Raw genomic sequence first — 15,358 nt, 5'->3', positions numbered from 1 at the left:
GTTTTTCGAAGCCCTGAGAATAGGACTCTGGCCACGCCCACTGCTGACGCAGTGGGACGGTAGGCCCGAGACCTAAAAATGTGTCATTTACAATAACAATACTCACACTTTCCTAATGAGAGACCTATTGCATTGCAAATGCTTGTTTTTAAAATGGCCCACCGCGTGCCCCTGTGCGGCGGGCCCACCATGCCACCGGGCCCGCCGCACAGGGGCACTCGGCGGGCCCAGCAGCCCCACACTTTTTGAAAAAAATGCCCCCCAGGGCCCGCCGAGTGCCCCTGTGCGGCGGGCCCACCATGCCACCGGGCCCGCCACCCAGGGGCACGCGACGGGTCCAGCAGCTACACATTTTCTTTTAAAAAATGCCCCCCAGGGCCCGCCGCGTGCCCCTGTGCGGCGGGCCCACCATGCCACCGGGCCCGCTGCACAGGGGCACGCGGCAGACCCAGCAGCCACACACTTTTTTTTTAAATGCCCCCCAGGGCCCGCCGCATGCCCCTGTGCGGCGGACCCACCATGCCAGCGGACCCGCCGCACAGGGGCACGCGGCAGGCCCAGCAGCCAAACACTTTGTTTTTAAAATACCCCCCAGGGCCCGCCGCTTGCCCCTGTGCGGCGGGCCTACCATGCCACCGGGCCCGCCGCACTGTAGCACGCTGCGGGCCCAGCAGCCAAACACTTTGTTTTTAAAATGCCCCCCAGGGGCCCCTTCATGCCCCTGTGCGGCGGGCCCAGTGGCATGGTGGGCCCGCCGCACAGGGGCACGCAGCGGGCCCAGCAGCCACACATTTTCTTTGAAAAAATGCCCCCCAGGGCCCGCCACGTGCCCCTGTGCGGCGGGCCCACCATGCAACCGGGCCCGCCGCACAGGGGCACGCGGCGGCCCCAGAGCCACACACTTTTTTTAAATGCCTACCTGGGCCCGCCGCGTGCCCCTGTGCGGCGGGCCCACCATGCCACCGGGCCCGCCGCACAGGGGCACACGGTGGGCCCAGCAGCCACACACTTTGTTTTAAAAATGCCCCCAGGGCCCGCCACGTGCACCTGTGCGGCGGGCCCACCATGCCAACGCGCCCACCGCACAGGGGCACACGGCGGGACCAGCAGCCAAACACTTTGTTTTTAATATGCCCCCCTGGTCCCGCCACGTGCCCCTCTGCGGTGGCCCACCATGACACCGGGCCTGCCGCACAGGGGCACGCAGCGGGCCCAGCAGCCACACACATTTTCTTTAAAAAAGTGCCCCCCAGGGCCCTCCGTGTGCCCCTGTGCAGCGGGCCCATCGGGCCCGCCGCACAGTGGCACGCGGCGGGCCCAGCAGCTAAATGAAGAGACCTACCTTCAGCAGCCAGGTCTCACAGCAGGTGAGGAAGCAGCAGCAGGGCAGGTGAGAGGTGGAGGGGTTAAAATAAGCACTCCGCCACTCGCCTGCCTGCTGTGAGGACCCGAGGACCCCTCCTATTGGCTCCATAGCGAGAGCCACCGGGCCAATAGGAGGGGGCGGATTCCTTGGATTTCGTGGGCACTTTTGTAAAAATCGCGGCATTTTTACAAAAGTGCAGATTTTGCGGCAAACCGCGAAATCCTGGAGTGTCTGTCTAGTACACCGCCAAATAACAAGTGACCAATTAGCAACGTCTGTAGATTCACTTTAAAAGCAGTTTATAGAGCATTCTGGATAATTGTTAAAAATAAACTGTAATGATAGATCGGCTATTTAGAATAAAATTGAATTTTTGGGGAAATTAGAACACCTTAGCACAGACCAATTAAGCTCCTTAATTGTGCTCCGTGTTTATTGTGGTAAAAGAATATTTCCTGTTTCTCCCATTTATTAGATATTTCTAAAAATAGATTTCTTTTCTTAACTTTCGTCGGGTATTGTATGCAATTCCCTGCTTATTTTAATTACAGAATTTTCAATTTAATTGGTTACTAATTAATCCTGGTGATATACCAAAGCACAAGAGATCATTCTTAAGGATAAGCTATATAATATTCTAAGACCATTTAAATAAATTCTTGCCTATTCTGATTGTTGTCTCTCCCTACCCCATACGTTTTCAGTCTATCCCCAATCAGAAAATTATTTATTTTGTAGAAGCTATTTATTTTCTATCTAGTTAATATTACCTTAACAATGACCACTTGTTTTTAAAATATTGGGTCTTTCTAATAGGTTGTAACATTAATGTGTGAAAATGCCAAGTTCTTATAAAACTGAGCTTTGCTTTTCAGGAACCACTGAAAAACCCTATAATGACACTTTTTTTTTTATTCTGTTAATCTGAAAACATCCTTACTTTGTTATCCTCTAACATAATCTCAACTATTTCAACACTGTGATACAAATTTGAATAATATGCTATTTTAAATATGATAAATGTGCAAAATATGCATAGTAATAGGTTTTAAAATGTGGTTGTACTCCTCGTCCTTCTACAATGGAACAGTATAAAGTGCTTTGTGCTAATTTACGACTAGTATTTTGCCATTAAAATCATAGACTCTATTTCTCTGAAAAGGTTGAATATAGGCAGTGCCCCTGGAAGTATCTGGCAGCAGAAGGCCACATTATGCTGCAGGTCGACTAAATTATGCTGCACATTTTCTGATTCTATTACTTCATTATTTTGACATTTTACAGTTATTATCTGTAGGTTGCACCTCATTACATTAGTACCAGTTTAACCACGAAACATAGCAATAAGCAACAAAGGTGTTCAGTGAACCTTTGCAAAAGGGCCTTCCACTGCGCTGTTAACACGTGACCCAGCGTTTTAGTAATTTTTGCATTGTTTGAGCTAGAAACACACTTTTAAATTCAAATCTACAGTTTATGCAGCAGGTTATGGATTCTTTGGAAAACACAGCAGATCTATAATTATGTGATTGTATGGCATTTTTGGCATAAGTCCATTGGCCCTGCACTTAGGACAAAGGTGCAGCAGAAAAAGAAAAAATGAACCTTGGTAATTTTTGTCATTTTAATCTAGTTTTATCAAGAAGCACAAGTGGCAGTGATTTCCACTTTAGTAGCAGCGTTCTAACTTGGACTAGCAGTGGCGTGTAATTTAATAGCGGCTTACAATTTAATTGACAGAGATCGTCATATTTGTTTGCAAACGTAATCTCAAGATAATGTTTAGTACAATAATTGTAATATCTTTAGATTTCAGACACTCATTTTTCTAATGGGAAGTTACATATTATTACTTGTTAAACTTGTTTAAAAAAAAGGTTTTATTGATGTAATAATAAAAGTACCATAGTTACAATTGAACATAAGATGAAACAGTAGAATAATATAGTGTGTAACATAAAAAATATAATAAAAAGCAATCTAATTCAGAGATAATAAAGAGAGGGGAAATTAGATCATCTTATGGTTAAGAAATGAATATGAACAATAAGGGTACATATTAAGATAAATGGAAGCTAGAAGAAAGTTTTGAAAATAAGGGAATAAGAAAGGGGAGAAAGAGAGAGAAGAGAAAAAAAAGAGGAAATGGGGGAATGAGATAAAGAACTAAGATATGGAAAGGTGAGAGGATAAAAAAGAAGTGAAGGGATTTGATTTTCTGAGATAACGTTGATGATGAGGCAGTAGAAATTCTATGTTCATTACAAATAAGGTTCCACCACATTAATGTGCAAACTTTGAAATGATCTTTCCAACAAGTTAGAATCACTTTAAATGCAAGGGAAATAAAAAGGTCAAACCGTTTCAAACTTGGTTTAACGTCCGGAAAATCAGTAGACATAGATCCAAGAAATGCATTTTGAATTGATAATGGTATATCACAATGAAATATCTTGGAAGATATAGACCAAATAGATTTCCAAAATGTAAGAACAATAGGACAGTAAAATATGAAATGTAACAATGTGGCATCCGAGGAGAGACGAGACCAACAAAGGGAAGAGGAAGAGGGATTCATCTTATGAATACAAATAGGAGTGCAAACAGCTCTATTGTATAGAAAAATAAAGATTGAGTAATGTTAGCAGATTTATGGGCCACGTGACACTTTATTAAAAGCAGTAACCCATTTGCCCATCTGCATCAATCTATCTAAACCTATAACGACCAAGAGCGCGTTGCATATTGAAATACATTTGAAAAAATGCTCGCTTCATCTTCTGTTTTTGCTTGCGACAAAATAAAATGTGAATAAATACATATAAAATGAGAAAAAAATATGGATGAATACAGGCAAAACTGTTGGAAAAAATAAATACCATAAAACTTGGAGCCCTACTTATTTATGAAAGGAGATTTGTAAATATTCCTCCAATCAAGCTTAGTTGCTTGAAACCAAATGGCCAGCATTACATAAGCTAGCAATAAGGTTAGGTAGTGATGGGTCTTTATTTTATTTTAAAACTGAGTGTTTAAATAATTAAACCTTAAGTTTTAGAAATTTGTAGAAGTCGAGGTTTTCCAACAGATAGTGCTCTTGTAAACTGGGGAAGGGGAGTGGAGAGGTCCCAGCAAATAAGTGCTTGACCAGATTGATTCCTTTCTTTTACCAGTCAGTCCACATAGCTGATTGTCCATCAATTATAATTTTAGCGTTGATCCACATGGATGCCAGATTGGAGTTGTGGATCCTTATTTTCATAATCAATTTCTTTATTTCAGTTAAAACAACCATAAAAGAATACAATACAATATTTAAAAACAATCATCATAAACGAGATATGCCAATTGAAGGAAGTAAAGTTGGTACATACATACGTACATAAAATATCTGCTCAGTAAAAGGTTGGCTTTGGAGGGCACACAGTTTGTGAAGACATTCGAGATTCTTCCAGACACAGTATAAATTCATCAATTCTTTGCAACAAATCCAAGCATCCGTGGGCGAGGTAATACATGTATAAAAGAATAAATATGATGAATAACTTTTTTTTTTAAAAGCTTAATAATACCAGGAACTTATTATATTAAGAAAAATGTTAGAACTAACAAGTGTTTGAATCATGGCAATCTATAAGACATTACACATGTTGCAATTAGGGTTAATATATAGAGGAGACTTTAGTAAAAAAAAGTCCACCTTGTTTAGCATATTTACATTCAATGGATTAAACTTTAAGGCTGATAAATGTCATATCAGTACTTGTCCTGATAATACTGTTACATTTTTAGGCCATTTCTTTTCCTAACTATCGCTACAGCAAGAAAAAAACGGCTCAGACTAAATACTATAGTCTGTGACGTGTCACCCTTAACCACTCTTTCCCCATCTTTGATATGCCGAAAGCCTAGGAGGAGGCAAATGGGTTTGATCCACTTTTTCCTTGCCTGCAGGTATGCGGGGCATACAAATAGAACATGGGCCTCATCCTCCCTAACACCCATGATCCTTATTTTAGAATGGTAGTCCATTCTCAGTATAGTTTTTTTTAGTATTATTCATGATGTAAGAGAGACTGCTTTCCCCACCATAAAATAAATGGTAGTAATTGGGTAATTGGAGAATTTGATCCCTAAGTATTTGATGCCACCAGATTGCCATGTGAGGACGGAATTTCACAATATTTCTTTATTTCTGTGATTATTCAGAAGTTCAACCTCAGATTAGTGTTTATTAGGCAAATAACCTGATACCACTGTGAAGCCCCTGGTTGATATCATTAAGGCAGTAATGGAAGAGGGGGCATCTTCTGTGATAATTAAAATATCTTCTGCATGAACAGCTACTTTTATGGTGATAATTTCAAATACACCAGCTATGTCTGTATTTTCTCTACGTTTATGGAGAAATGGTTCTAGTGCCAAGAGGAAGAGTTAAGGTGAAAGAGGGCAACACTGCCTGGTTCCTTGGTTTAGAGAAAAGAGTTTGGAAATCGTGCCACCGGCTTTAACCCTAGCAACCGCGTTGTAATATAGTTTCATTATCATTTTGATCAATCGTTCACCCAAATAAAATTTCCTAAGGACAGATTCTAAATAGTACCAATCTACTTTGTCAAATGCTTTTTTTGCATCTAGTGTGATTCCAACTGAAGAGATGTTTAAGATTTAGGCTTTCTAAATGACGTGACAAAGTATTCCTGTAGTGTTGCTGGATGAAGGAGTTTAGATATGAATTTTTGTAGTCTGGAGTAAAGTATCATTTTTTTTTTCTTTTTAATTTTTTTTATATCGACATACATAAAAATCATTGCTAAATCATTATTAGAAGAAAATAGAAATTATAGAAAAATAACAGGCATTTCCAATTGACTAAGCAGAATCAAAATACATAGTAATGACAGCTATGATGAGCAAAAAGCACTATTCATCCTATCCAACTAGTTATTGGCGCCCATAATTTCTTGCCCATTTCGTGTCTCCTACGCCCTTTTAGTTTGTATACCGCTGATTCCATGCTATATATAGCGAGTAACCTAGCTCACCATTTCATAAACGTGGGAGGATCGGGACTAATCCATTGAGATATAATACCTGCTCTCAAAGTGGCCATTGCAATAAAAACTAAGCCAGTTTCCGATGTAGACCAACCTGCCGTATTCTGAGTGCGATCTAACCCCAGGTTCACTAGACCAGATGTTATCGAGATTGCCTTCCCTAGGGTCTGGCCAAAAAATAATTCAATATCTTGTAGATATTTAAGCAGCTTGGGCACACAAAGAACATGTGGATCGTATCAGCAGCCAGTGCCTCACACCGGCTACCAGATTTCCCACGTGACTCAGACCACTTAGAGAATTTACCCGGGGTGTAGTATAGATCGAAAATTGACATATAATGTTGAGCCCTCAAGCTACCAGTTTTTAAAATCTGATTTGCTAGTTCCAGAGATGCTTCCAGATCAGTGCCCTCCTGTCCAAATTTCCTGTCCCATCTAACATTCTGGATATCCAGATCATCAGGAAGAGCAGATAGCAGCGTTGGATACATTTTCCCAATCCGGGACCTTGTCGCTATAGTGCCCACCAGGGGTATTTTCACAAACTTAACCCTCCCCTGTGCCAAGGTTTTAACCAAAAAGCTTCAAATCTGTAAAAACTGTAACAAAATGTCTCATGGGGAGCCCATTTTTTTCTTGTAATTTAGAAAATGAAGTGATTTGACCATCACTAAAGTAATCCCCCAGAACATCAATTCTAAGAGCCCCTCCAGCTAGTAGTTATCTGATCCTGAAATATTGGCAGTAAAATTAGCCCATATGAAAACAGAGGGGTATAAGTATTTATATTTGATAAATCAAGCCGATGTCGCATTTTTTTTTCAAATGGCGTAGACAGATTGAACAATTTAAAATATTGTTTTCTTGTAATAGCTTGGTTCGATAACTTTGGTTAAGCAATATCGAGCATCCTCCCCTAATAAAACTTCATAGATAGTAGGTCTGATCACTTCAGGGACTACTGCCTTAGCCCCGACCAGCAGTATCCCTATTTGTTGTAATAGAGCTGCTGAATGATATAACATTAAAGAAGGTAGTCCCCAGCCCCCCATGAGTCTTGAAAGAATTAGCCATTTAGCTGCCCTTCTAGCTTTATGATATCCCCATAGCAATCTAGTACATACTCTTCTGCTCTAGAAATACAAGAAGCCGTGAATGCTAGGGGTATGGTCCAAAACAAATATACAAATTTAGGGAAAATCAACATTTTAATGACATTGCACCATCCGTACAATGCGAGATGCAGATGATGTAATCTTGCAAGTGTCCAATCAGTGTTTTTTATAATGAGCAGTATATTCATCTGCGGTATCTGCCCAACTGCAGCTGTGATCTTCACTCCCAAATACGTTGCTGCCGACACAATTGGAATATCTTCCGGTTTTGAGGTATCCGAATGTATGACTTGGGTCTTGTCGGTATTTAACTTATACCCGGAAACCAAGCCAAACTGTGTTGCCAGGTCATACACTGCAGGAAGAGAAGATCTTATGTTAGTCGTAACAATGGCGATGTCGTCAGCATAGGCTAGTGTTTTATACGCAATGCCATTGACCGTGCCGCTTTCATCTGCAAATTGGCATCTAGTTTACTAAGAAAAGGGTAAATATATATTGAAAATAATATCGGAGAACAGGGGCAGCCTTGGCGGGTTCCTCTACTAATAGGGAATGAATTGGATTCTTGTCCGGAAATCCGAATGCGGGCCTCAGAAGAAACATACAAAGCCTGTATAGCTACAATAAATTCCTGCGGGAACCCCTTGGTCTTCAGCATCAGCCAGAGAAACCCCAGTAGACCCTGTCGAACGCCTTATCAGTGTCCAACAGCATCATTCCCAGGGGTGACTTTGAGGCCTGGGCCCAATCAAACAAGGCTATTGCCCGTCTAACGTGGTCAGACGTATCACGGCCTGGAATGAAGCCATTGTGCCGGATGGACACCAGGGGAGCGATAACTTTTCCAAGCATTGAAGCAATTATTTTGGAATAGATCTTGCTGTCGGCACGTATTAAATAATTAGGTCGGTAGGATGAGGGACTTAATTCTGATTGATCCTTTTTTTATAAAAATACAACTGTAGTTCTATGCCATGAGGCCGGAGTCTGACCCCTCTGAGCTCGTAGAAATAGGGATTCAAGCTCACTGTACGGAGTTTGTTTCAAATTTGCAGACGAATTCCAGGGGTAATGAGTCTGGGCCTGCAGCCTTACCAGCCGCCAACGAAGTTATAGCAATTTCAGTGTCCTCTGCAGAAATCGGGGCAGAAAGCATATCTCTCTGTTCTGGAGTAACCTGACAGGTAACATAGTCGCAGAGAAAATCCTCTGTCAACATTGCTGGGGCATCCTTCTCAGTGGTATAGAGCTCCTGGTAAAATTCCTTAAAAACCTCCAGGACGCTTGCCGGCAGATATTGAATCGCCCCTTTTGATCTTTTATTCTGCAGATTCTATTAGAAACTTCATTTTATTGTAGCCGTTTAGCCAACAATCTGCCAGTATTTTCACCGAATTCGTATATATCTGCCCGATGTTGAATACATTTGATAGCTAATTTCTCCCCATAAATCTTCGTTCTAATGGCTGCAATCTCCCGTTGACATTCCTCTCTTTTCTGCAAATCTCCAATTACCCAAATTAGTTCTTCCTCTGCTTCCCTAAGCTGAACCACCAAGTCGTTCATCTTCTCTTTTATCCCCCTCTGTCGATATAAGGAGAAACTAAGGGTCTCGTCCCTCATCACAACCTTAAAGGCGTCCCAGACTATTAGCTCAGAGGCAGTGTCCTTATTCCTGCCAAAAGACTCTGCAACCCACTTCGCCATATATATGCAAAATTCCTGGTCTAGCAGTAACTTTCTGTCGAATGTCCAGGTTGTTGCAGCTTGTTTTGAGCGATAAACTGTGAGTTTGATTACTAAAGGGTTATGATCCAATATTAATCTAGGGAAAAGCTCACAGTTAACCCTTCCTGTTAATAAATTAGAGACAAAAAATAATCGAATCGTACAAATTTTCGGCGAGGGGCTGAGAAATACGTATATACCCTGGCTCAGCCTGTCGTTGTCTTTGCCAAACATCTACGAAACCATGTTCCTGACAGAGCCCCTGTAGAACCTTGAAAGTCTTACCCTTCCTGGCCAGATATGGAGAATTACTATGAAGATTGAAATTACTATTCAGATGGACATTAATATCCCTGCAAAGGACTATCTGAGTAGGCCATAAGGCAAGTTCAATATTCAGAAAACCTAGGCTAGTAGGATCGTCTAAATTTGAACCATAGCAAGAGCAAATAGTATATGGTGTCTCCATAATAATTGTTTCCAGAATTACCCATCTACCTAAATTGTCTACCTTCACACGCTTACTCATTAATGTGCCATGCATTGCCATTACGGCTATACCGCGGGTGTTAGTAGCTTGTCGGGTGCATGCGGGGAGATCAAGTCCCAAATCCTTTAACCAGCCTCAATTATTCCAGGAGATATGAGTTTCCTGAAGAAATAGAACGTCAATCCGCATATATTTAATACGTTTTGCTAATATACCCGTCTTTTTTCCATTGTTAAGGCCACATCAATTTAAGGAGAAAACTTGAATACAATTATTCCTATCCTTCATATCTGAGAATTTCTGCTAACAGCACATAATAACACAGGCACTTTGCCACAATTTTTCTTAAAGAAATTACAAAAGAAGAACACGTATCTAAAATGTTGATTATTGCCAAGATTTCAGTTTTTACCATGACTACACATGAAAATATACCCGTGTCCCCCCTCCCCCTGCAACCCCCTCCCTTTTAACTCCCCCCCTAATAGAGCCCTCCCCTCCCACTGGATCCCCCCCTTCTACCCTCCACCACAAGAGGCAAGGGGACCAACAGTCCCTGGTGATGCTGAGCTTGCACACCCACCCATCAATACTGCTAGACCTTTAACCAAAAACAGTGTAAGTGACAAATGAAAAAGCAATTAAGAACCTCAAAAATGACGTCAAAATGTAGCAGAAAAAAAAATAAGGGGGAATCAGAAAGAGGTAAATTCTTCGGGACAAGTAGGGTCCAGTAGAGAATCACTCGAAGACAGAAAAAATTCTTATAGTCCTTAAAGTTCAAAAATGTTGGCAAGCAGTTTTAAACTGGCTATCACACAAAAGACACAGCATTCTATTCAAAGGATTTTAAGATTTTTTCAGTGACAATAAAAACTCTTTTGCCTGAATTTCTGATAGAAAATACTGCGTTTGACCATGAGAGACCACCCTGGGTTTTGCTGGATTCAGCAGAGAGACCTGAGCCCCCTTTGCCTGAAATTCCGGAATAAGTTGACGGAGAAGCCAGTGCTTTTCAACGGTCTTTTGACAATATTCAGGGCTTACAGAAAAATTGCACCCCTTCCCAGCCCTTTTCCCATCTGACCTAGCAAGATCATGCAAGGATTCCCTGGCCAAAAAGTTGTTAAGGGAAATCAGAGTAGCACATGGGCGATTATCAGAATGCCCCCCAACTCTACGTTGATTAAAAGGGAGGCGATGGGCCCTTTGGATTTGAGTGTTTCAGTCCCATTGCTGTAAATCTGGACGGCCACTTCAAAAAGCTCAATTTCAAATTGACGGGCGTCCAAACCTTCTTTACCCTCGGGAATACCTAAAATTCGCAAATTGCTTCGCCCAGCCTGATTTTCAAGATCAGCCAGTTTTACCAAGGTATCATCTCTCATAATTTGCATTGATTCGGTCTTATTCTTCTGCATGGCCAGCTCGTCTTCCAGCTGGGAGATCATGGCTTCTGCTTCTCCTATTCTTGTTGCGAAGTCCGAACACGTCTTGCAATCTACGGATGGAATTTTGCAATTTTCTACAGGCACCTTGTGTCCGGGAGCTCTTGGCGCTTGTTTCCTCCCGGTGGGCCATAATTACTTGATATATTGTGGACAGTGTAATTTCTTCAGAACAGTTAGGCTTAATGCCAGGATCTGCAGATATTGCTCCACTTCCTTTATTCTCCCCCCCCCCCCCACCCCACCCCCCCAGATCTGGCGAGTAGGAATAATCCCAAGTCATGATCCCCTCCGGCTAATGTGGGGAAGGCGGAAGGTCTTCTCAGTTTCTTTACTGTCCCAGGATTATGCAGAGATGTATCACTCTCTTCTTCCCAATGTAAGCTGCTTGTGTCGCTCCCTTCACAAGCCCAATCTTTATCCTGACTGTCGACCTCTGAGGAGCTAGAATGATCTGATAGGGAGAAGAATTTGTCGATAACATCCTCCTCCCTTCCGATAGATTTGTTACCTTCTCTCAGGGCGGCCATACTAGTTTGATGACCTGTGTCCAAAACCCCTATATCCTGATCATCAAGTAAGGGGACTTCATTTCCCATAATGCATTGGGACTGCTGTGTAGGAGCTATGCAGTCTATTGTTGCCGAGGGGAGAGACTCCACGATACCACCAGGCTCTGTCGTCACCACAAGCTGCTCCGTCCCCCCCCCCCCCCCCCCACCGAATCGGGATCTCTCGAGCAGCAGCCACGTCCCCACCAGTACTGACATCATGATTCAGGGCAGCTGGCTCTGCCGTTTCCACTCGCACCAAGAGAGCTGAGTCATTTGTGTTTACTGAGGGAGATAAGCCGGCGCTACTGGCCGCATTACCACCTATTTTGCTTCTGATAGTCTGTGCCTTAAACAACGCGGGTAAAGTTTGCCTACCGCGAGTCGCAGTTCCGCTCTTGCCCAGCTTTGACTGATCACCAGAGCCTGATGTCTCAGCCACGGAGCGACTTTTCGCGACTTCAGAGCTTCCTCCATCCGCGGCATCGACAGCACCAGTAGTTGCTGACTTTCCAGAGTTATCTGAGCCGGTCGGGATGCCGCGGCCCCTAAAGCCCCTGCTGCTTGTCTTCGGCGGAATTTTCACAGTCTCCTCTGCCGCTGTAGCCCGAAAAAGAGAAACAGTTGCCGAGCTGTTTGAACTCCGGGACGCCAGACGGTATGAGAGTGGGACTCCCCACAGTAACAGCTTCTCACTCCTAATCATCCTAATCATCCAGCCGAACACCAGACAGGTAAGAAATGTAGACAATGTCTATTTCTCCATTTAACCAATTGTTCCCCTCACAAACTGGAGTTCCTATATCGCAGTAAGAGCAGGTCTTAGCAGGAAAGAGTATGTGGCCAGCTCACACAGCCGCCATCTTGCCTCATTCAATTACCTGGAGGAAAGTATCATAGCATACGTTTTGCAATCTAAGTTTACAGATGAGATTGGTGTGTAATGTTTTGGTAGCATTGCATCTTTCCCTTCTTTGGGGATCACATGTTATGAAGGCCTCCACTGGGGTGCCTATGACTTGACCGGTACTTGCAAAGTGGGTAAAAAGGTTTACCATTGGAGGGATAACCTAGGTGGAAAATGTTTTTTAAATTGTGCTGTATACCCTTCAGAGCCTGGGGCTTTCTTACTTTGAGCGTTTTAATTGCATTAGCTATTTCCTCTTTTACTATATGGCTGTTAATCAATTTCATTTCTTCTTCTGTTAGTTTAGGTGAATTGGGCCTAATGAAGGTATGCACCCCACTTCCTATTGTCTATGGTATTCTAGGTACTTTTTTGTCAAATCACCTATTTATCATCAGTCTTGGAAAAATTAATTCAGGGTATAGTCCGATGTCCAGGACGTATTGTTTGGGGTCAAGGGAAATAAGCTTTCATGTGCATTTTGTCCTCGTGACAGGTAGGCCCAACCCCCTACAGCACAAACCCTTTGCCTGCCAGTTTACAGTACCGCATTATGGGTCATTGTCTTTAGTTAAGGTAATATTTGTATCCATGTGATATTGCTGTTCAAACTTGTTGTTCTGTTCATTAATGCGAAGCCTTTATTATTAGGGTGAGCACTCACAGTAAATGTAGTTAGCTCCGACTGCACTACTCACAACGGTTCTGTACAAAAAGGTGTACACACATTTTAAAAGTTTACCAATATGAGGCTATGTATAATGCTCCCAGAATGCTCTCTGGTAAGATGCACATTTTTGCAGAAGCTTAAAAGGAAGATCGATGATTATTTGCTTTCAAAATAAAATGTTCACAACAAAAAATGCAAGTAGGAAAAATTATTTAGTTAAAGTACTGTAAACGTTTAGGTACCTTTGCTTTGCGGCATCATTTAGTAAAATGTGTTGATGTATGCTAGTATGTCCCAAAAATATTTATAATGTAAAATAAGTAAAGCCAGTTTCAATAAGATTATAGGAAACATAAAAATAAACAAACAATGGCAAATCCATAGGTCTCAAATAGGTGGTCAACCTTTTGGTTTTGTCAGTGCGTGGCTTGTTTTGGAATGGTTTTTGTAAAGCTTTATTGGTTTGGGAGCTGCTGGGCCATCACCATTATAACAAACATTGGCAAAAGCAAAAATAGTTTTTTGTCTCAAAAAGTACACATAACCACAGTAGTTCCTGGCACTGAGCAAAACTACTTTGTGTGCCGATATGCTCCTTGTGAAAGAGCAGAATGCTGTCACTCACAGTGAATCCAGCCGATAAACAGGATGTTAATAAACACAGAAGGTCATGGTTAAAGCTAGACCTAATTAGGAACCCACTTATTACAGAGTCTCAAAAGTGCACCCATGGTGTATGTCCTTGCGTTAAGTGCAAATATACGGAATTCGTGAATTCACAAGAATTTACAGAAGTAGGCCAAGACGTCGTACTCTTAGAAAATATTTGTGAACTGCATTTTACCATGAGCATATATACACATGCAGATTTTCTTATGCAAAAATCTGAGTGTTTGCAAGTTCACTTTCTCTTCAACCACTTTTTTCCCTAGCCTGGAAGAAGTTTTACTTCTGCCATTGTCCGGAGTACATTTTCAACCATTCTCAGTATAGGAAAAGATTAGAGGAGAGTTGGTGAAACCCTTAAAATATGTATGTTAGCAGGTTTGCACAGACTCAGAATGGCATTCCAACCCTGTATCTATTGCTAACCACTACCTTCAGCCCCTATATGTATATCTGCAGAACCACGGCAACATAAGGGAATTGCTAGTATTCAAATGCTACTATGATATGAGCCCTGGCATAATCAGTGAGGTTATGTCCGAGCCCTTTTATAATGAGATTGCTGCCACAAGTTGTCGTCGCATTACATGGCACAGAAGGGATACATGGATTTTGTTACAGGACAAGTAGATTTATGAAGCAATTTGACCCATGGACAAGTAGATATTTTATTAAATTCCACACCCCTGGTAATTTAAGATATTGGCAAGAGTAAGTAAGATAACACCACAATATGTGATGGCTTGAGTTTGAGGGCCAAACGGAGGGTCATATAATTATTGACCAACCGATGATATAAGTTGTGTGAAAAATACTATCGTACTCTGAATCATACAGTGGGATGGAATAGTCTTTTTATTCTGTTAACATAATTAATGGCACTGAATGATGACAAGAAAAACTATGTTTCAGGTAACTTTTTCTATATAAAATAGGTACTCTCCAGTGTGTGTTTATTTAAGTAACTTAATTGAGCGTTGCCTTTATTAACAAAGATGATGTTTTAATTGTAAATTAGCTCCCAAAGTCTGCCAAAAATTTGTGAATAGTCTTTTTCCTTGCAGTCATTTCTCAACGTTTTTTTTTTTTTTTTGCAGCAATGGAAGAATCGTAAAGGATGGATACTATGGCTGCAGATGATGGTGATATGACCTTCTTCGACAGTCTCACTGGTAATGTATTTCTAAATAAGCTGCGTCAAAAAAATCTAAAAAATCTCACCAAACGCTCAGACGTTTTCCTGTCACAAGCAAGACATAATTCAATCATTGAAAATAGACAAAAGTGAATTAGTATTAACCTCCACCTTATGATAAATGTCTAGATAATGTTCTAGTGTGTGAATGGTTCCTAAT

General features: G+C 41.8%; 1 protein-coding gene across 5 annotated transcripts in view; it reads left to right on the top strand.

The window, feature by feature from the left end:
- Positions 1 to 15,358, top strand: part of CASP8AP2 (caspase 8 associated protein 2) — a 200,672-nt gene that overhangs the window by 55,462 nt on the left and 129,852 nt on the right. For all 5 annotated transcript variants that reach the window (XM_078648263.1, XM_078648261.1, XM_078648260.1 and 2 more), the window contains exon 2: positions 15,101 to 15,175. In XM_078648263.1, the coding sequence (XP_078504389.1) occupies positions 15,121 to 15,175 (55 nt within the window). In that variant the 5' untranslated portion in view covers positions 15,101 to 15,120. The remainder of the gene's footprint in view (positions 1 to 15,100; positions 15,176 to 15,358) is intronic.

This window comes from Lissotriton helveticus, chromosome 6 (assembly GCF_964261635.1).
Source record: "Lissotriton helveticus chromosome 6, aLisHel1.1, whole genome shotgun sequence".
Taxonomy (NCBI): domain Eukaryota; kingdom Metazoa; phylum Chordata; class Amphibia; order Caudata; family Salamandridae; genus Lissotriton; species Lissotriton helveticus.
The sequence above is the reverse complement of the archived record's forward strand: the minus strand, read 5'-3'. Positions and strand labels throughout refer to the sequence as shown.